Raw genomic sequence first — 22,722 nt, forward strand, 5'->3', positions numbered from 1 at the left:
GTGTCCATACGGTTTACTGTTTACGCTATAAGAGTTTGTGGGTTTTGACAGATGCGTAAAAGCAGTTGTCTGTCATCAAAGTATCTGGGAAATGTGTCACCGATTGGGCCTCCCTGCTGCAAAGAATGCCTGATATGTTTACCTTGACCTTGTCTCTAGTTTTGCCTTTTCTAGAACGTCATATGAATGGAATCCCAGAGTAAAGGTAAATAAATAAATGAGGGGAAAGAACAGTATACAAAAACTTTAATATTTGAGGGGCACCTGGGTAACTCAGGTTAAGCGTCTAACTCTTGATTTGGGCTCAGGTCATGATCTCCCAGTTCGTGGGTTTGAGCCCCACATCGGAGTGCATGCTGACAACATGGAGGCCACTTGGTGTTCTCTCTCTCCCTCTCTCTGCCCTTCCCCTGTTCATGTTCTCTCTCTCTGTCTCTCTCAAAATAAAAAGATAAAACTTAAAAAAAAAAAAAAGTTGTTTAAGCCTTTAGTATGTGAAAGACCTGAGTAGTGCCATAGAGAATTACAGTGTGCTTTGGAGAGGATGTGTGGATCATATAAGGAAAAGATTGATTTGGAGAAGCTTATAAGAAAAAAGATTTTGTAGAGTAAATTTGGTTTTGATATAGAGTTTAAAAGAGAAACACAAGGTTGGGAGGTATGGCAGGGCTGGGGCCAGGGGTGCATTCCCAGAAGAGGCAGAAACGTGAGCAGAGCCTTGGAAGTAGAAAAGGAACGTGGGAGAAATCCAGAGCAGTTTTAATTCCTCAAGAAATACAAAAGAAGGTTGAAAGAGTCCTTGGAGGAATGTGGCTGGTTTCCTTAATTTGGGGCAGAATGGAGAGTCACTGAAGCATTTTGAGGAGAGTCAGACAATGCATGCCTTAAATGCAATTATCTGAGGGCGGCCTTGAATAGACTGGGATCTGAGTTGTGGAGACCAGAGGATCACATCCAGCAAATAAATAACAAAGAATGCAGTTTTACCCCGCTATCCGAAGGTGGAGTTCCTTCGAAACATTTTGTAAGCCAAAATGTTGTAAACTGAGGCACCAATTACCATTCGTGTATATAGGGCCACTTTTGAGCATTCCCAGACCCCAAATACAACCTCTCTTAGGCTTTTCTGATACCTTAGGACACGTCTGACTAACGGGCACACAGAATAAATCAAGACAAAGCACAGGTGCTCACAGGCACAGTTCAAAGCTGTGGCGGCTGGCTGCTGAGATGCTGAGTGTGGTTCTTAGGACGGAGCTTGGCGGGGCGGTTCTCGCCACTCAGGGTGCACGCCGCCTCTGTAAGGCTTGTTGCAAAACCAACACTGCGCGCTGTTTTCGCTTTTCACCTTGCTTCGTGGAAGCAAAAATCCTTCTCCGATTTCTTCCATTTAGTGAAAGTAGGCGCTAATGTAGGTCTTTTGTAAAAGTGATGTAGTGGGGACTTTCAAACAGTGGAGGATACCTGTATGTGTATATGTGCATGTGTATATGCAATACGTGTGTACATACGTATGCAACCATATATATACACACACACATAAACACACACACATAGACACACTCCCTGACAACAGGATCCTGGCGGTCTCACCCATACTGCGTCCCCAACTCCTAATCTAATGGCACAGAGTCGGCACTCAGATCTTAAATATTATTGAGTCACATTAATAACCAACAGGTTTGCTCTATTATTTCTGTTTGCCCTCTTTTCAGGGTCCCTCTCTCCAGCAACTTCTGTAAACTACTCACAGATTCATTTTGCTGGGATGCGGATAAAATAGCTTTTTATTTTATTTTGTAATTTAAAGCTGTGTTTTTGCCCAACGTCCCATCCACTATCCGTCTGTCGGCTGCCTTTTTAAATGTATGGCTCCGGTGTAGTTCAGTATCTACTCCCTGCCTCTGAAACCCATCCCACGGGCCCTGCTGATACACACCTCAGATCCCTCTTTCTCCATATTTCTTTATTGCTACTCTTTCCTTTCCCAACCTGTATTCTTCTGTTTTCTTCCGACTATTCCCTACTGAAGGAACTTGGAATTCATATTACGATCAAACTTATCAGTGTTGACAAAACAAGCACCAGAGGTAAAGCTTATAATTAGGGAGGGACTGCCATATAGTGGAACTGCTTAGCTGGTGTGGGTAGGAAAATGCTGGCGTTTATAGGTAAACTCAGCTTACAGAAATGCAGTTAAGCCCAGCAGAGCATATTAATGGAGGCTTTGAATTTTTTGTCCCAAGTGAGATGGAAAAACACTGCAAGTTTTGAGCAGAGTGACATAATCTGGGTGGCAGGTGCTCTAAGGGTGAACATGTTGCTCTAGGAACAAAAAAGGACTCTAAACCTGGCCTTCCAGGATCAGAAGTCCTCCTGGAATATAGCCAAGAGACAAGTGTAAAAAGAGCAGAGAGATTAGCTCAAGCAAAGGCCCAGGGGTGAGCTCCAGCAGGGAGTGCTGGAGAAGTGGAGGGCCTCGCACAGTGTGAAGGTATTTGAACTTGATCCTGAGGGCCGTGGGGAGCCAGCAGAAAGTTTTGTGGTGGGGAAGGCCATGACAAGCGACATGTCCCTTATACAGTTCATTCGGAGAGCTGAGTGGAGGAGAGCAAGAAAACAGGAGACATGAAGACCAGATGATGGAATCCCAAGGTGATGGTGGCCTGTGTAGGGGTGAGAAAGTTTTCCTTTTATTCCCCCTCTAGGTTCTTTGGCTGGCGTACTAATTAAGTTGACATGAGACACAGTAGCGGGAGAGAAACGAGTTTATTTTGAATGTACAGAAGCTCATAGAAATAGGAAATTCAAGAAAGTGGCCAAAGCAGGCAGCTTGTAGACCTTTTATTTTATTTTTTTTCAACATATGAAATTTATTGTCAAACTGGTTTCCATACAACACCCAGTGCTCATCCCAAAAGGTGCCCTCCTCGATACCCCTCACCCACCCTCCCCTCCCTCCCACCCCCCATCAACCCTCAGTTTGTTCTCAGTTTTTAAGAGTCTCTTATGCTTTGGCTTTCTCCCACTCTAACCTCTTTTTTTTTTTCCTTCCCCTCTCCCATGGGTTTCTGTTAAGTTTCTCAGAATCCACATAAGAGTGAAAACATATGGTATCCGTCTTTCTCTGTATGGCTTATTTCACTTAGCATCACACTCTCCAGTTCCATCCACGTTGCTACAAAGGGCCATATTTCATTCTTTCTCATTGCCACGTAGTACTCCATTGTGTATATAAACCACAATTTCTTTATCCATTCATCAGTTGATGGACATTTAGGCTCTTTCCATAATTTGGTTATTGTTGAGAGTGCTGCTGTAAACATTGGGGTACAAGTGCCCCTATGCATCAGTACTCCTGTATCCCTTGGGTAAATTCCTAGCAGTGCTATTGCTGGGTCATAGGGTAGGTAGGCAGCTTGTAGACCTTTTAGATGAAGAAACAGTATGTTTGTAAAGAATCAGCAAGACAAGGAAGTTTAGGCTTGGGGTAGTTAATTGGAAAAGAAGTAACAAGGTTTGTTTATACAGCCCTCTCAGCCTTGAATTCCCTATCGATGACGATAAGGATGCCTCCTTTCCTCCTGGTACAAGGAGGGTACTATTCACATGGGAAATTTATCTCCTGCTAACAGGGGAACAAAGGACGGTCAGTGTCCTTGCATTGGCGATTTCCTATGTCCCTTTAATTCAAAATAATCAATATGCCAAAGTGGTATATTTTGAATTTTTTTTTCAACGTTTATTTATTTTTGGGACAGAGAGAGACAGAGCATGAACAGGGGAGGGGCAGAGAGAGAGGGAGACACAGAATCGGAAACAGGCTCCAGGCTCTGAGCCATCAGCCCAGAGCCCGACGCGGGGCTCGAACTCACGGACCGCGAGATCGTGACCTGGCTGAAGTCGGACGCTCAACCGACTGCGCCACCCAGGCGCCCCAAAGTGGTATATTTTGGAGCAGCCTGGGAGGAATGCCATCACCTGCATTAAGTCGGCATCGCAGGGATGCAGAAAAGGAACCAGGTTCCAGAGAGATCACTCGGGAAGAATCCGTAGGAGCTTGGGACTTGAGTAGCTGTTGGGAATGAGGAAAAGGGAAGGGTCTGAGATGGCCTCCAGGCCCCTGGGCAAGAAAGTAGCTGCCAGCCTACAGCAGTCAGTCGTCCTGGGGAGGAGATGACTGCAGGGGATGTCCTTCGCTGAGGGCTTGAGACTAGGAACAGATACACCTAGAGCCCCAACGAAGGGGCCTTTAATTCTGCTTTCCCGCCTGTTAAAACACAAAACTCAACTGAGTAAACGTAAAGATCTAATTGGCTTTATTCAGTGATTCAGGAATCAAGGAGCATCCCTTAGAGCAAATAGAAAGGAGATGGGCGGAGCTGTACCAAGTGGTGAAGGCAGAGAGAGGGTGGGACAGGGAAGTCATAAACAAAGGAAAGGAATGTTTCAGGCAAGCAAAGGGCAAAGGGAAGGGCAGGGATCAATCACACAAATTACCTTATGGGTGCTGGTAGGATAATTCCAGATCGACTGGGGAAAGTTCACATTCCCGGGAAGGGCTGAGACTGCAGTTTTGTCTTGGTCTGCTCTCTTGGGGACAAGTGGCTCCGTTTGGGACCTGTTGTGCTGTTTTAGCCCTCCCTTTAAAGGAGGTAGCCCTGCGCGAGGTACCTCTGTCCTCTAGGGACCAGTCACGGTCTGCATGCAGTGGTTCAGGAAACCAGACTTTAGTAAAGGAGGTTAGAGGGTCCATTCTTCTTGCTTGTGGGTTTTAATTGCCTATTTGGATTTCTGAAAACGAGACCTACCGCTGTTGGATCCCAGTACACCTCCTTCTGGAACAGCCTGACTTATGCACATTTGGGGTGTCAGGAACATTGTGTCAGTTAATTTTCTGTGAAAATATTCTGTGTCTCTCTTTGGGATCCCAGGCTCTCTGTGTTCTCCCACATAAAGATGGTAATGGCAGGCGGGAGGCAGTGCTGGCTGTCCTGGGGATTCAGGTTTGGTAACAGGATCCCAGGACGCTGGCTGCTGAGAGCTGCCTGCCCCCAAGTTTGGAGAAGGCGGGAGTGGGCTGAGGGCCGAGGTAATGGGCAGGCCGTGTGCCTGGACACCCGAGAACTAATTTTAGGTTTAGCAGCCACATTGGAGAATGTACCTTTAGGAAGCTGCGAGGCTGACGTTGTGCGAATACGATAGGATTTAGAGCATCCTTGAGATAGACAGCCTGCCAGATTTGGATTAACTGGCTGGGGTTTTTTTAATTGGTGTTTCTCACAAAAATCGGCATGAATCAGACAGATGCAGTAATGGCATATGGCAGCAAAGCGACAGCAGGACATGCAGCTCAAGGTTTTGATCTGGGCTGGACTGCCACCCCCCACCCCATCCCTCCACCCCCGCCCAAACCCCACTGGAACCTGATGGACTCATTTGCCGAGATGACAAAGGGACATGCAAACGCTTTTATAATTTATCGAGAGGGGAGGACAGACACTTCACCACCTTGGCTTGGTCAGAACTGTCTTTGTTTGTGTCTTTGTGATCTTACTGGCTCACTTGGGTTCTTCAGCCTTTGCAGGGCTCGGGATGGGCTAATTTGCATTGCTGTTCTGCTACGTGGCATCTTTTTGGGGTTCACGCTATTCCATTTGGAGCTCACTACTGGGGAACTGAGTCCACAAAAGGTTTATGTGGAACTCAGCAAATTGCCACACTCAATAACAAGGTTAAGAAAGAACAACAGCAAACATCGAAGGAATGTTTTGGTTTTGGGTGTGTGTGTGTGTGTGTGTGTGTGTGTGTGTGTACACACACGTGCACCCTTGCACATGCACGTGGGGCGAGGGAGACATGTTTGGTGGCTATATTTGTCACAGGACAAGTGTCCAGGAGTGGCTTTCTCTCTGTTGATTATATTTTTAGTGAGTTGCTAATAACCAGGATTTGCATAGAATAAAAGAACCAGTGAATATTTGGAAATCTTGCCTTTTCTGTTTCTGTGCCCTGTAACCACAGTAACAAGACTTCATAGGGTTTTTTAAGAAGCAAATTATGATTGAATTGCTAATAAATATTGCAGATGGCGTAGAAACGACTGCCACTGAGTAACACAGTTTTCAGTGTGCAAATGAATATGTCCTTAGATGTCCTTTTGTGCAAAACCCATGAAGACTAAATCTACATGGTCCCCTTAGCCCTGAAGTTATTCATTCTGGACCTCACCAGAGAGGACGGACTGATGCCATATCCATATCAGGGGAGGGAGAGCCCTCTAGTGGAAAATCATCAGGGTAGACAGTACAGCAGGAAAGAAAGCCAAGAAGTCAAAGAAGAATGTTCCATTTAGTCCCGCAAGTTGAACTGCAGCATGTAAACATGATGTGACTCGCCATGTCCTCCTGCTGACTTGGAAAATGTTTATCAAACAATCTTGGCATGTGGAATCATCAAGAATATATTGAGGCCTGTGCTAAGTAGGTACTCAAAGTCATTATCCCAAGGGCTCTTAATGTTCTTCATAGCCCTCACCTAAAAAGTTTGGGATGGGCAAGATCAGGGTGTAGGGGATACATTTTGGTGATAAATTAAAAAATCAAGTTTAAATTAGATGAGATGATCGGGGGCACCTGGGTGGCTCAGTTGGTTGAGCGTCCAACTTCGGCTCAGGTCATGATCTCATGGTACATGAGTTCGAGCCCCACATCGGGCTAGCTGCTGTCAGCTTGTCAGGGCAGAGCCCACTTCAGATCCTCTGTCCCCCTTGCTCTGCCCCTCCCCAGCTTGAGCTCTCCCAAAGATAAACATTTGAAAAAAAAATTATATAAGATGACCCACTCGCCCACAGCGGGATTATTAGCGACAAGGTTTGTTCCTGGGTCCAGCTACTTCTTTGAACAGAAGAACACACCGTTCTAACCCTTGCCGTCCCCAAGGCTGTCACCTGAGTTGAGCCATGACTATCATTATAATGCACTGTGTTATTTATCTTGTAACTAGGAATAAAGCTCCAAAGCACTTTCTCTCCCTAACCTCTGAAAATAATACATGTCGAGATTGTGATGCTAGATTTTTGCAAAAGTTTTCATACCCTCTTGACTGGGTCATGATATTTCCCTTGGCCTTTTATTCCTGCCATGAACTACTTGTAAATAAAATGAGAGGAAACTCTAAAAGATTTCAAAACTTGGCAGTTTAAAAGGATTTATGGAGTAATGGTTTCTATTGATAGACTTTAAAAGCATGTTGTGTGAGAAATGCCCTGCTGTACGTGTGCATTAATAATGCTTTCTAAAAACGTGTATCATCAGGGCTGGGGCCCCTTGCTCAGCTCTGTTACTGACTATTGTCCATGAGCCCCCGCCCTTCAAGGGTTCAAAAAGCATGTTTCCGGGCAGCAAGAACCCAGCTTTGAAGCTTATGTCCTTCAAAGCCCATGGAAGGTACATCACCAGGGCAGTAGAGGCAGCCAGTGAAAATACACCCTCAGCACATTTTAGCTAAAACCACAATTGCCTTTGTTTCTAGTCTGTGACACTGGAGAGTCTCTGACTAAATAGCCAACAAAGCTGGATTGTCCTTTTCTGAACGGAAAATGGCTACAGCAAGGATTTGTAAATCCTGTCTCTACTTCGAGGACCATCTCAAGGTCTCTTACCTTCCTTTGCAGCCTGGCAAATATGGCCACTTCTGAACTCTCGGTGACCTTGCTCTCTGTGGGACTTGCATCATATGTTTACGATGTCATGGCTTAATTGCACGCATGTGTGCCCTGTCTCCCTGGCACGCCCACAATGCCCTTGAAAGCAAGGTCAATGTACTCTACGTCCTGGGTCTAGTTCACGCGCTCATTCATTCGTCTGGTAGCCGCTGCGCCTACCTGTGGCCAGGTCCTGTTATACCCTCTGGAAATAATTTGTGAACAAAACGAACAAGGTCTTTTTCCTGACAGAGTCCTCTGGGGGTGGTGAACCCTCAACTCGTAACCACAGATGGAAATTTTCCGCGAGGAGAGACAGATATAGGTTTACGTCAGGCGATAGAAGTTAGCAGAGGAAAAAGGAATAGGGTACCCTTAGAACACTGGGTGGCCTTGCTTAGATTGGGGGGGGGGTCAAAAAAGGCCTCTGAAGTGGTGCTATTTAAGCCAAACACCGAAGACACATGGCCTCCCCCAAATAGCAAGAGCTAAGAAGTATTTCTGGCTTTGAGAAATGTTTAGCTAGATCTCGGTTCACATGGTATAAACCTTCTAACCGTGTTTCCTCCGGACTCTATCTTCCAGCACAACCCAACCCCTCCTCTTATTTGTCACCAGCCTACATATGTTCTTTCTGGTGCTCCCTGGTTCTACAAGCCCATGGAGACCCCTACCATGTCAGCTCACGCGAAAATGGAAGTGTTTAAAAAAAAAAAAAAAAAAAAAAAACGAGATTCAACAGAGTAAATGCTAAAGATCTTATTTTATCCAGCGATCCATGAATTGGGCTGCATCCCATCCAGCAGAGAGAGAGAGAGCCCCCAGAAGCTGTGCAAATCGAAAGACGTTTACAGGCAGAAGGGAGCCGACGCAGGAAGTTATACTAGCAAACAGCGGATTGTGTTATTACGTGCGGTTCTAATCGGATCCCTCTTATTCCCTTACAGGTGGGTACAGACGCTTCCAGCTTGAGAAAGGCAGACCCCAAAGGTCGGAGCGCTCTGTTGGCTGATATCCAGCAGGGAACTCGCCTACGGAAAGTCACACAGATCAATGACCGCAGTGCCCCACAAATTGAGAGTGAGTGAGCGGCGGGGCTAGCTAGGCCTGCTGTGAGGCGAGGGCAGGCCATGGGAGGCTCAGCCAGGCACCGCTGGCCTGCTCAGGGAAGTTACCCAGCACCCACTCTGGGCCATAGCAGACTTGCTCAATGCACAGGCCACGTGGGTGAGAGAATTGGAGCTTCCTTTCCAGGTCGGCAGATGATCCATGGTGTATCTTCTACCCCTGTTCAAACGCTACACAAACAAAAACGTGGTGGGATAGCTTCTTTTTAACCGTGACAAAATCCACATAATATAAAATTCACCGTGTTAAGCACCAAAGCGTCCAATTCCGTGGCATTTACGCATTCACAGTGTGGTTGCGGCCATCACCCCTGTCTCGTTTCAGAACGTTTTCATCACTCCACAAGGAAACCCCGCACCCATTAGCAGTCACTTTCCATTCTGCCTCTCCCCCCATCCCTGGCAGCTACTAAATCCACTTTCTGTCTCTATGGATTTGCCTCTTTGGGCTATTCCTATAAATGGAATCGTACACTCTGTGGCCTTTTGTGACTGGCTCCTTCACTTAGCACGCTGTTTTCAAAGTTCATCCGTACTATAGCACGTGCCAATGCTTTACTGTTGACTAATATTCCACTGTCTGGCGATTTCACTTTGCGTTTATTGACCGTGAGATAACCTCTAAAGATCACCTACCCTGCATCCTCATAGCCCTCAAACTCAGTGAGAGAAGAATTAAAGTGTCATCATTAAAATATGCCACGTTTTTGTTTTCACGAGGAGAAAGATGTACTCAGAATTCTCTCCTCGGGTCAGATGACTGCAGCTTTCTATGTATAGAGTAGAGATGATCCAGGCTGAGGCCTGATTCTGCTACCCGGCAAATCTGGGGATTTCTCTGAGGTTCAGTCTGCTTACCTACAAGATGGGGGAAGATGATCATACCTGCTTTTTTGCTTTTCTTCATCAAGATTGCTGAAGGTTGAAATAATACATGCGGAACTATTCACCAATGTCGTCTCTTATTATGTCTTCATGTAGTTTTCAATGATGCACGTGATGGTAATTCCCCAAGGATAGTCCTAAAAGTATAATTGTATCTAGTATCTGTAACTGTATGTGTTAATACACAAGGATAGACAAATTATTTTAGAGTACTTTCAGCAGTTGCAATAAAAATTAGTTTCCAGTTGGACCCGCCATCTAATTGGGTAAGCCCAGTTACCAGACAAACCCATTTGATCGGAACACTCGGTTCCTAATCATGCCAGTGAATAGGTAAATGTATATGAATCCTCAGAATAATCTAAACCCATTCATCCACCAGTGGGCACTGTGCCCTGATTTCTCTGTGCAAGTGAGCTGCAGGCTCTGAACATTTCTTGCTAGGAACTCTTCCCTCAGCCGAACGTCTTCTCATCGTACACAGTTGGTCATCACACAGGTCTGGAAGGCTGGAATTAGTGACCCCTGTGCCCCAGGGTTTCACGAGCTTTCTCTCCTGTAGAAGAAAAGATTCAGGGAAGGGTAAGGGGCTCAGGGAGTGAGAGCCAGGGAGACAGAGAAGGAAAATGCCCAAGCACAAATCGTTGCAGACCTTCACTTCCTGCTTGCCATTCTGGGCCAGACTCTGCGGACAAGAAGTTAAAATTACGGGCTGAACTCAATCTCTGGGTTTTCTCTGTCTGGTCCTCCCACAACAACCGTCGAGTTGAAAATAGGGCCGGCGCCACGCCTGCAGTGTGTGAGCGTTCTCATTCGAAAGGTGCTGCCGGTTCCCCTGCCGGCATCTACGGAATGGCGGCGTTTAGGCCCCTTTGTTTCGGCCACTCTTCAGGGTACTCGGCTGCTGATGGTCAGTTGCGTGGTTAGGTCCAGAGGGAACAGCAGACAGCACGAGCTGCAGGAGTCTGCGGGGCATCCGGGCAGTGGGCGTTTGGGAATGATGCCCACTAGAAGGGGAAGGCTGGAGGGCTGCCCCAGGCGGTGCTGGACCACGGGCCCGGGATGACAACTGGCGGCTCAGCTCTGCTCACAAGTCCTCATCCACCTGCCTCTTCTCTGCCAAGGTTCTAAGGGAGGCAACAAAGAAGGAGGAGGTTCTGCAAACTCTCGAGGCGGAAGCACACCCCCAGCCCTGGGAGATCTGTTTGCCGGTGGCTTTCCAGTGTTGCGTCCAGCAGGCCAGAGGGATGCAGCAGGTAAGGGACAGTTCAGACTGGCTGCCTCGTGGTCTTTCCCTCCTTAACGTGTGGAACCAACAGGGCGGTCCTCACGTGCCAGGAGGGTGGTGACGTGTTTTTAGTGAAAAGTTGTATAGCAGTAGATCATGGATTGGGGAGCACGTACTGAAAGTATCCAAAGCATCATGCTCAAGGGGTCTTGTAAGTCATCCCTTTGTAATTACTGAAGAATGGTTTGCCATAGTGTGTAGTGTTTCGCAAAGCTGTGACTGGGGCTCAGACGGCAAAGTACGGATGAAGGGTATAAATCGCGTTAGAAAATCATAGTGACATCACTGTAATGTGAGTCATTGTATCAGTTAGGCATTGCTGTGTAACAAAATAGCCTAACACTTACGCGCTTTAAATAGCCACTTATTTCGCTTATAGTTCTGTGGTTGGCCATTTAGGGTGGTCTCAGCTGGGCCCCCTCTACTAGCTCCAGCTTGGGTAATTGGCTTTGGCTAATCTTACAGTTCTTGTTCTTTGGTGCCTCAGCTGAAACGACAGACCTGACTGATCCATACAGTCTCTCGGTATCTAGCAGACTATTTGGGATTTTGTGCACGTCGGTGGCAGGGTTCCAACAAAGAGGACGGAAGTATATAAAGTCTCTTAAGACTTAGTCTGAGAATTGGCACAATATCTCTTCCTACCGCATCCTCTTACCCAAAGCAAGCCACAGGGCTGGCCCGGAAACGAGGGTGGAGAAAGACCCTTCACCTCTTGATGACAGGATCTGTAAAATCACATTTCAAAAATACAGAATCAGGAGGGAGTGGACAAGCAAGGCCATTTCTGCAACCAGTCTACTGCAGCCATTTGTGTGTTAGCGGATATCAGATGTTTTGAAAGCATTGCATTAAAATTGGGCAAATATATATTTATTGTGGGTAATGGGAATACTTTTCCTGTTATTGTTCTCTTTAGCCAGCAAGCTGAAATAAACTCCAAGAATGTCATTAATCAGGGAATATCAAGCCCCAAGCATTGCTGGCATAGAATCTTCTATCATGTGGCTTTGCTAATAACCTTTGTCTGGTGGTGGGGGGGGCTCTGTGGCTGTTTGACATAAGGAGGTGCATTTGCTGCTGTCACCTACTGATAAAGTCCAGCAAAGATAAGGGCACTAGGGTGCTTTGAGGTCCAATTGAAACCCTCTTGGAAGCCATTTCATTTCCTCTTTTCTGCTAAGGGCTTGGCAAAGAGAGTTGACATTTCTCAAGGCCGCTTTCTTTTCCCAAATTCCTGAGTGGTAGCAAATAAAAATCCTGTAGCGTATAAAATGTCCACTAGTTTCTCTTCACAGAAGAAAAGATAGGAGAAATACCCAGTCAGGTTTAACAGGGACCGGCCAAAGGAAGCCAGGTCGTCTCCATTCCTACCTGTCTCCTGTAGGACACAAGTGAGTGGGGTTTGAGCCACTCTGTGAAGACAAGCATTGATTTCTGTAGAGGAGATGGAAATCCATAATGAAGTGACCGATGATGCATGCTACAGGATGGAATCTCAAAGACAGAGACAATAAACAGATGCATGGGCTGGGTGCCATGTCAGAGTAAGACCGACCATGGCTCTCCTCTCTCAAAACACTTCCATCAGCTTCCTGGCCATTCAGAGAGAAGGGCTCTAGTCTCTGCCACCTCTCCATGGTCTTGCCTCCCGCTCTTGCTAGCACACGCCCTCCATTTCAGCCACATTGTCCTCCTTGCTGTTCTTGCCCACACCAGGCATGCTGTTGCCACAGGGCCCTTGCACTGACTGCTCTCTTGACCGGAAACACTCTTCCTCAGGTGTCCACATGGCTCATTTTCTCCCATCCTTCAGGTCTCTGCTCATGGGGCACCTGATCAACCTATCAGTGAGGCTTTATGCATCCAGCCCACAAAAAATATCAGTCCCGCCCCCTGACTCCATATCCCCTCTACACTGATTTAATTTTCTTGTATTACTTTTCACCATCCGATATGTATTTACTCGTTAGTTTATTTCTGTCGTCTCCCTCTAAATATAAACTCTGTGAAGGCAGGAGCTGTGTTTCTTTGCACTGCCTTAAAAATGCCTGATGTATGGTAGGTGTTCAGTAAATATTTGTTGAGTGGAATGTATAAGGAGGTAGCATGGTTGCAGAGAGCCAGGAGGCCCCGAAAGCACAGAGTCTAGTGCTCACAGTACTTTTGGGAGTCCGTGAAAATGTTTGGATTTCTTTTAAAATCACTTTTAGGGTCAAAGATTCTATTTGTCTTTATAGCAACACGTCCCTAAAATGTCTTCCAAAGTCATAATGTGGCCTTGGCTTAGCGCTCCGAAGGAGTGGCCGTTAAAATAAGATAGGATGAGTAAACTGGGTACTATGGAACGTGTAATGAGACTTCCACGCAGTCCGAGATCTTCTGGAAACACCCACAGGTTGAAGAAGGAAAACATATTTCATCTGTTTAAAATTTATGCTTTTTAATGTTTATTTATTTCTGAGACAGAGAGAGACAGAGCATGAGCAGGCAAGGGGCAGAGAGAGAGGGAGACACAGAATCCGAAGCAGGCTCCAAGCTCTGAGCGGTCAGCACGGAGCCCGACGCGGGGCTCGAACTCACAGACCGTGAGATCATGATCCGAGCCGAAGTCGGAAGCTCAACCGACTGAGCCGCCCGGGTGCCCCAAAACATATTTCATCTTTTGATAACCCCCCAGGCTCTAGATGCACTCCAGCTGGCCTTTCCCCACCCGCTTTGTGGCCTCCTTTTGTGTTTCTGTTTGGATTTCCAGGGTTAACGTCTATGTTATGAAGGAAAACCTCCTCCTTCCTTCCCTTGGCACTTACTCCCCTTGGCTCTCTCCACGGGCCCCCTGCTACCTGGCTTCCTGGCCTGCACGCAGGCTAATTCCTCTCTCCTGGGGGCCTCACCTTACACGTGTGCTGCCAGCTGTCTGCTTCATCCTGGAGTGGGCATGAGCATAAGCCGAATGAGGATTTGTGCCTTCCTTGCCTCTGCTGTTCGTGTCACAATAAAGATAGGTTTGCCCACGTCTCATTCGCCTGGCCGCTTAGTCAGCAGAGGCTCCTGTGTTGTTAACTGACTCATTCTGAGCGTTTCTGAATCTTGGAGACATGGTGTCCTTAGTCACTTAGAAAGTCAGGATTGGTTACTCAGCGGCTGAATCTGCTCCTCCTCAAACTTGCTATTCCTTTAAAGTTCAGGGAGCAAGCAGACATATAGGGAGGCCTCGGCCTGGTTAGGGACCTGCCTTGGTCCTCTGTCTTCATCTCTGTGTGCTATGGGAACAGGCTTAAGACCTTGAAGGCAGGAATCCCTGAGCCTGACATCTGCCTTAGACCTCACATGAAATGTCTAATGTTAGAATCTCAGGGGGTGGTAGGTCCTGTCCTTGGAAAGGCCAGGCGAAAGACTTCACTCCTGGCCACCGTCAGCCGGGTGTTATGGCGGTGCCTGCCTCACGCCCCGAGGGGATCCAGTCAGCCAGGGTGGATGCCTCCGTGCGAAGACATTGTCTCTTCCAGAACCACCCCCAAAGGAAATCCTCAGCAGAGGAATAATGGCACCACCACCCTGCCTTCAGAGCAGCATCCTGTAGCTGAGACTTGTAAAAAGTAGTGCTGCCCGGGTAACTGTCACATCGTAGCCAGAGGAGGGTCACCATCCTTTTGGAAAGCCCGATACTGTCATCCTGCCCACCGAGTTTCAGCCCCAGCGTCGCCGCCACCACACCTTGCTTTGAATGGCCTGGCTTTTGGGGTCAAGTGCGTTGGGGTACCATCTTGCACCTGGTTGGGTGAACACACCCGGGGACGCACCAGCAGGAAAGCTCCGAACCGCTGCCAGATGCTGGGGTTTATAATCTGATTCGGCAGCTGTGTTTCCTATTCTGCAACACCCAGGAAGCTGTCTGAGAAGCAACCATCTTTTCAAGCGTTCGCCACATGTTTTCAAGGGGGTTGTAAATTACAGGGGTGCAAGAATAGGAAAATATGGCTTCCCTAGAATTCCATTAGGGAGAGCACTATATTTACTTAGAGGAGTATTTTAACGAGCCTCCTGAGTGGACAGTGATGCTCCAAAGACACATTAGAGCAGTGGCTGCAGAATTTCCATGCACTAAACAAGGAGAGGAACATTTTTGTCCTCGGTGAGGGACAAAAGGGTAAGAAGCACAGCAAAAGGGCGCACAGAGAGCGACAAGGCCCCTCCTAGGGAGCACCTCCACCCCAGTCTTCCATGAAGTATGCCAAACACACGTCACTGGGAGCAGCATGCTACTCCAGGTTTGTTGACTTCCAAAGAGGCATTGGGTTTCAAGTTGGGGTTCGTGGATCTGTGCGGTGAGGAAGCCAGGAGATCAGGAGACCGAGAGCCCATTGGAAATGGACATGTCTTCGGAAAAAGAGGCTTTGAAATTCCAGAGCCGTGGGACTGGGAGGTTCAAGGTCATCGGACCTGGATCCCCAAGGCTGTGTGTCTTCCCACTGACTTCTGAGTTACTTATATATTCGAGGAATGATGGATCTTCTGGTCTTGATGCAAAACCGAAGTCCTTGTTCACAAAATGCTGGAAATGAGGAAAACCTCCCTAGCAAGGAGCTTCTGGTTGGTACGGCTGAGGTTCCAAACTAGGATGTAAAGGCTGTGTACCCAACTGTATTGACCCAGTCGGTAACGGTGAATGAGTGTGAGGGTGGCCTTGAGGTAAGGGAAGGCAGAGAGGGTCAGAGCAGCCCTGTGCCCTGGGCTGGGAGACTCGTGGGCCCTTGGCAGGTGCGGGCAGAGATGGGCTGGAACAGGAAGGCTGGCACTTGCAAGGACCTTGGGGCCGGTCCAGCCAGCCCTCTCGTGGGACAGCTGCGCACCTGAGGTCTCCCCCTGAGCGTGCAGGAAGAGAGCGTCCACCATGCATTTGGCTGCCATCACGCTGGACGGCATCTGTCACAGCCACCCACGCACTCGGGTTCCTCCGTCCTCTGTGGCTGACCTAACTCAGAGCTTGTTTACTTCCAGGTGGCAAGACAGGGCAGGCCCCTGGCTCCCGGGCGCCTTCTCCCCGGCTTCCTATCAAAACTATCAGTGGCCCGCTGAACCCCCCTGCATCTCCCAGGCTAGGCAGTGCCTCTGAGGTGCATGGCGCTGCCAGGACAGTCCCTCCTCGCCCCAGCATGCCTGCCCCACCGCCTCCTACCCCACCCCCACCTCCTCCGCCCCTGCCCCCACCCCTGCCCCCTTCCTCCCCCACCAAAACTCCGCTGGTGTCCCCACCTGGCCCACCCACCAAAGGGAACCCCCAGGGGCTGTACCCCCTCTCCCCTCCGTACCTCCCCCCCCCCCCCCCCCCCCCTCCCCCAACTCCACCCCCCCTTCCCCTGGCCTCCGTTCTCAGTGACAAGGCAGTGAAGCCTCAACTAACCCCCTTGCACCTACCACCCATCCCACCCCCACTCCCCCTCCTCCCACCTTGTGGGTATCCAGGGCTCAGTGCAGATGCTACCAGCCCCGCCCAGGATGTGCGGGAGCCTCCCGCCCCACCACCCCCGCCACCCCCACCCCCTCTTTATGCCTCCTGTACCCCGAGGTCCTCTGTGCCTGCACCTCCTTTGCCAGGAGCTAACAACAGCAGTGAAGCCCCGCCCCCGCTGCCCCCCAAGTCTCCCAGCTTCCAGGCCCAGCCACCCAAGTCCAGCGTTCAAGCCTTGCCTACACCTCCAGCCCCTCCGGGATCCCAGACGTTCGTGCAGAAGAAGAAGCCCGGACGAGGCCCAGGTGAGCACCACTGTCCCGGTCCAGGGTGGCCATATCAGAGGATCACCCAGCCCTGCCAGTAATTATGGAGGTGCTAGGGACACAGCCAGAGGCCTGCTTCTAGGAGCCACTTGGGGACACCCTGAGATGTCTTAACTCTTAGGATTTTGTTTTAGAACCGAGCTATCAATGCCCCTCGCGGAGCACGATGAAACTTGCTGTATGGGACTTTATGTTGTATTCATGTTAGAGACAGGAAACCAAGGGGGAGAGGGGTTGAAAGATTTGTCCAAGGTCGTGCAAACCCCTCGCCAGGCATTCTGGCCTTAATCACCTTGCAATTACTAGCTGCGTGACCCTGAACAATCCCTTAGCCTCTCTGTGCTTTCTTCTCCTCATCTGTTAAATGGGGATAGCAATAGTTCCCACCTTGTGTGATTGTTGGACCAGGGCCTGGCAACACTGAGCTCTAGAGAAGGGTTTTTTTATTCTTACTCTCATCGCTCATTTACCCACATCTCCTCTCTGCGGTGGAGGGGGCTGTGGATGCAGTTTGTTTCCAGAGCCGGGTCTCTGCTGTAATTTCTGCCCGCGTTATTACACGCTGGCCCCCAGCCACAATCCGCACTGGCCCTCCACAGACTGGATTAGCATTCCGCCTTCTTTCTGGCACGTTCTCGTGCTGACTCACGAAAACTAAAGGTCTGCATTTCAAGCCAAATCGTAAAACCAATTCCTTCGCATATCTAACAGAGAGGGTGTTAGATTGAGTATGCGTACCTTTAACTGATGTCCAGCTACGGGGGAGGCTTCATTCACCTCTGGTGTCCTTCTGAATGGAAAGCATACACACGTACCCACACATGCGCACACATACACACGTGCTCATAAACACCATCCACATACACACGCCAACACACATCCACACGCACGCATACATATTCCTCGGCCTTTAAGAAAATCTTTTGATGCAGAAGCTTTCTGAAATGTGTTTCCTCGAAGTAGAAAGAATACAAGCTCATTGTAGAGCAAGTAGAAAGCAACTGAAATCACCAAAATAACATCACCCAGAAATAAAAGCTGTCCCATTTCCGTGCACTTCCCATCATTTTTGTTTTTCTGAGTATGTCTACGTATTTACAAAGTTAATACTATTTTGAATATATATGATTCAAATACTTCTCTTCTCTTTCTGTTTAATGTTCCATCGAAAGCAGTCTTGTCAAACCATTGAAGTTTACTCAGAAGCATATTGATATGATCAGCGGTATAGACCAGATTTCTAGCATGAAGTTGATTCTATTTTTTTCTAGATTTTTCTATATTTTTATCGTAAATAGTATTGCAGGACATACTTTTGTAGCAATTGCCACCTACCTTTTGTATATTTTGAAAAGACAGGTTCCTGGTAAGGAATTCCTGATACAAAGGGCAAGAATATGTTTTTTTTTTTTTTTAAGTTTATTTATGTGTTCTGAGGGGAGGGGAGGGGCAGAGGAGCCTAAGCTCGACTTCTTGGAACCTTGAGATCATGACCTGAGACGAAACCAAGAGTTGGACGCTTAACCCACTGAGCCACCCAGGCGCCCCAGGGCAAGCGTATGTGTAAGTCTCTTGGTCATGAGAGAGAAGGTTTGAGGCATTCTGTTTTCAACTGAGTGGTCACCATAAGGCCAGCATTCCTAGTAGTGAGACAGCTGCCCATGATTCGTTCATGGGATGGTGAAAACAACAATGCCTTAGATTCAGAGACATCTGAATTCAACCTGGCCTCCCCATCCACTCCTGTGTAACCTCTTGCCAGTTTTTAAATGTTTTGAACCTTGCTTTTATGTGGGGGTGTGTGGGGGGGCGGCAAATGGAGATAACACCTTTCATGGAGGATCGTTACGCATATTCAGTGAGAGAATGTGCCTGAGGTGCATTGTGTAGAGCAGGGGCTCACTGCGTCATCTCCTTACCATAGGAAGGGACAGTTTTTCCTCCAGAAGAGGAGTCAGCAGCCACCATAGCCCCTTCACCCCTTTAGTCTGCTTACGGGAGCCAGTAAATCCTAGTGGGTCCTGATTCTGAGAAAAGGAAGACCGGGGTGGTAAGCCCCAGGCCAGGAGCAGATGCTGTTCTGGCCCGTCTCCTTGTGTCTTTGGATGTGAAACTTAGTTTTCCACGAACAAAATGAGGGCAATTTCTGCCTCAGGCCAACTGGGGGGCAGAGAAGGAGGTTGTAATCGTGGGCATTTTGTCACAGGTAATAGCGGTGTGGTGGTCCTCGTTTCAATAGGTGAAGAGTAGAACACCCACACTGACGTGCTCCTTCTTAATTGCCAATGAGTCATTCCACAGAGTACTGACAAGGGAGAGCGAGCCTCCCACAGGCATCATCAGGGCCTGGTGACGGAGGTGGGACTTGAGTTGGGCCCTGGCGGGTGGGGTGGATTTAGATATTGACTGGAAGGAGAAAGAGTGTCTGCCGTGCAGGGGAACCCCCGCGAGCAGAACCCCGGGGATAGGAGCAAGCCCCGACAGCTTGTTCGTCCCACCTCCCTCTGCACCTCACCCACAGACAGTCCCTCCCTTTCTTCGGACTGGGCAATGGTTTCCCCTTCTTTGAACGGTGCCGTCTGGTACTGAAGGTTGTTGTCACCATTAACATTGCCACAGCAGCTAACATTTATTGAGCCCTTCCTACACGCCAGTTGACTTCACTCATTCAACCCTCTCATCAAGCCTAGAAGGTGGGTGTACTGTTATCCCCATTTCACGGTTGAGGAAACTGAGGCGCAAGGATGCTGTGTCATTATCCCTGCAAGAGAACTGGAATTCGGTCCCGAGCAGTTTGGCTCCAGAGGCTGCCTTTTCATTCACCGTAGCATACTACATCCAGAGATCTCAGCGCCTCACCTCCCACCGAAAGTTATAGCCTCTGCCATTCCTGTCTCTGAATTCTCTATAAGGGACCAGTGGGGGAAAGCTAAATCCACCCCCAGCACCGCCTGCGAGGTCACCCACCACGGAGCTTTCCAGCAGAAGCCAGCAGGCCCCAGCCTGGACCCCGACACCGCAGCCGGGAGGTCAGCTGTGGAACGGAAGCCTGCATATCATCGGTAAGTGGGCCCGCCCTCGGCCCGTGCTGGCTGCCAGCGAGGAAGGGGCTTCCCTGGCCCCTGGAGGGGGTTTGCCGGCCCACCATTTCAGGGTGCATGCTTCAGGGTGCAAGCAGGAGCTCATTCTAGCACAAAACAGCCCACAGGTTGGGTGAAATAGGGTTTCTCGCGAGGCTTTCTGGGAGGTTCCAGAGCCCATTCCTCTAACCGTCTGTCTGAGATGAGAAAGAGGGAAGAATACCGACATTTAAGCTGCGCGTGTCTGCGTGTATGTGTCTGTCTCCACGGAGAAATCCAGGCATATTGGATTAAAAAAGAATAGAGTGATCTGGAAACGGCGAAAGAACGAATAGAAGGCCCACTAGACAGAGGGAGAGGTAGGGCAAAAATTTGGACATAGGAAGGAAGGTTCTCTGGGCTCAGATACAAAGCCTAGATCACAAAGCAGGGACTCAGCTCATGAAAGGGCTGAACGCCACCTGTCCTCTTGCAGTCAGGAGCTCAGGGAAAATCCTGTTCACTTTGGGGAGCCCGCGTCCCCGCCTGGGGAGCCCGCATCCCCGACTAGACACAGGCTGTGCTCCTTCCCACCAGCCGGGCTGCGGACTCCTGTTCTGCTCGCCCCTCCCAAACAAAGGCCTCCCCAGGGGCTCAGGGGGTAGCTTCAGGCCACAGGGACTCTGCTGGTGCCGTGTTGCTGTCACGTTCCCCACCTCTGACTCTGGACCCTCGATAGCCCTGTGGCACTTCTGCCTTTAGAAGCTTCCTTAAGATGTTGGTCAAAGCAACCCGGAGTGGGTGATCAGGGAGAGTCTGTTGACCTCGCTTTTCCTGATTCCCCTTGTCCGAGCTAAACAGCAAACACGGAGAGGTAGATGGGTGTCTTAGGGGGCAATCGCCCAGCCGTTAAAACCCTTGCACTGGGCAGGCAAACCTGTGTGCTCCTGGAAATTTTCAAAACTTGGGTCATCACAATCACTAGAGTAATTTTGCTGTTTTCCACGTGGGCAGATGACTTTGAGTCGAAATTCACGTTTCATACTGTGGAAGACTTTCCTCCTCCAGATGAGTATAAACCGAGCCAGAAGAGTTACCCCAGCAAGATCCCCAGAAGTAAGTACCACCTTGGGAAGCCTCTTGGTTTATACCCAGAATTAAGTGCTTAGCGTGACTGATGGGCTACAGGCTGCCTAAGGGATGACGTCATGATTTCACTACTCAAGGGTACAGTGCTATCCATGCTTCTGGAAGTGTCAGAACATTTCCTGGCCCCCAAGGATTCATTTAGAAGCTTTTTATTCCAGCATTGATTGTTTGGCTTCGGATTTGAGTGCCTAGATTCACCACTTGTCCCTCCCCGCCTTAGGGCTTTTGACGAGGGAGCTGAACACCCCGAGACAACAGCAAAGTGGGACACAGGAGCTTTGTATTAATAACTAGAGAAGATTCTTAAAAACCCCAATTCAGAACTCTAGCAGACTGTGAAATGGGGAATGTCCTTAGGTCAATGATTCTCAACCTTGAATACACATTAGAACAACCCAGAGAGCTTTTAAAAATCCCAACGGCCAGACCGCACCCACACCAACTAAATCAAAATATGCAGGGTGGGATCCAGGTGTCCATTTTTTTGAAAGTTGCCAGGTGATTCCAATGTCCAGCCAAGGCTGAAAAATCTCAGCCTGGGGAGAAACTGCCTTCTCCCAATTTCATCGTGTGGACAGCCTCCAAGGAGAAGCCTGCACTCTGCTTACCTGTTTAGCCCGAAGAGTGGAAGAGAAAGAGTCTGGCCTGCCCCTCAGGGCCAAAAGGGCAGGGAGGCAAGTACTTTAGGAAAACAGGAAGCCAAGAAAAGCAAGATGGGTTGTGAACCACACAGTGATGCTGCCTGTCAGTTAATATGAGCCAGACCCCGGGGCGCCTGGGTGGCGCAGTCGGTTAAGCGTCCGACTTCAGCCAGGTCACGATCTCGCGGTCCGTGAGTTCGAGCCCCGTGTCAGGCTCTGGGCTGATGGCTCAGAGCCTGGAGCCTGTTTCCGATTCTGTGTCTCCCTCTCTCTCTGCCCCTCCCCCGTTCATGCTCTGTCTCTCTCTGTCCCAAAAATAAATAAACGTTGAAAAAAAAAATTAAAAAAAAAAAATATGAGCCAGACCTGGTCCAGTGCTGAGCCAATCCGACTGGGCAGGAGCTGGTAAGAGGGGACAGAGATGGCAACATGGGGTAAGGATCATATGTTTCCCACCCCACAGCATGGGTGAGGCCCCCAATCCCAGACATCTGTAGACTAGCATGGAAAACCGTCAGTGTCCTGGGTTAGCCCAAGACCGTGAACTGGGCGCTTTGACCTCTTCCTTCAGAGGAACTTTTGGCAAAGGCTCTTCTCCAGCGTTCATCTCCCTGCAGGCAGACCAGGGAGCTCGAGCCTGTGCCCTGCTCAGGTCACAGGTCCCCTGTGCCCTTGGAATCAGCCTGGGCAGGTCTTTTTCTGCTGGCCTGTGGGATTGCACATTTAGACAGAAGTGGCCTTGTGTGCTTTTTTTTTTTTTTTTAATTTTTTTTTTCAACGTTTATTTTTTTGGGGACAGAGAGAGACAGAGCATGAACGGGGGAGGGGCAGAGAGAGAGGGAGACACAGAATCGGAAACAGGCTCCAGGCTCCGAGCCATCAGCCCAGAGCCCGACGCGGGGCTCGAACTCACGGACCGCGAGATCGTGACCCGGGCTGAAGTCGGACGCTTAACCGACTGCGCCACCCAGGCGCCCCGCCTTGTGTGCTTTTTAAATAATATGTAAAGTCTACTGCTGTGAACTTAAAGAGAAAGAGGAGGAAGAGAAGAGCAGGACAGAATGGAGGGCCAAAGATGAAGTCAGTACAA

General features: G+C 49.0%; 1 protein-coding gene across 3 annotated transcripts in view; it reads left to right on the forward strand.

The window, feature by feature from the left end:
* The window catches only part of WIPF3 (WAS/WASL interacting protein family member 3), an 82,815-nt gene that overhangs the window by 46,630 nt on the left and 13,463 nt on the right, over positions 1–22,722 (forward strand). For all 3 annotated transcript variants that reach the window (XM_045052550.1, XM_045052552.1, XM_045052551.1), the window contains exons 3-7: positions 8,653–8,785; positions 10,842–10,973; positions 16,007–16,762; positions 19,696–19,845; positions 20,857–20,958. In XM_045052550.1, coding sequence (XP_044908485.1) covers positions 8,653–8,785; positions 10,842–10,973; positions 16,007–16,762; positions 19,696–19,845; positions 20,857–20,958 — 1,273 coding nt within the window. The remainder of the gene's footprint in view (positions 1–8,652; positions 8,786–10,841; positions 10,974–16,006; positions 16,763–19,695; positions 19,846–20,856; positions 20,959–22,722) is intronic.

The sequence above is a fragment of the Felis catus genome, chromosome A2 (genome assembly GCF_018350175.1).
Source record: "Felis catus isolate Fca126 chromosome A2, F.catus_Fca126_mat1.0, whole genome shotgun sequence".
NCBI lineage: Eukaryota > Metazoa > Chordata > Mammalia > Carnivora > Felidae > Felis > Felis catus.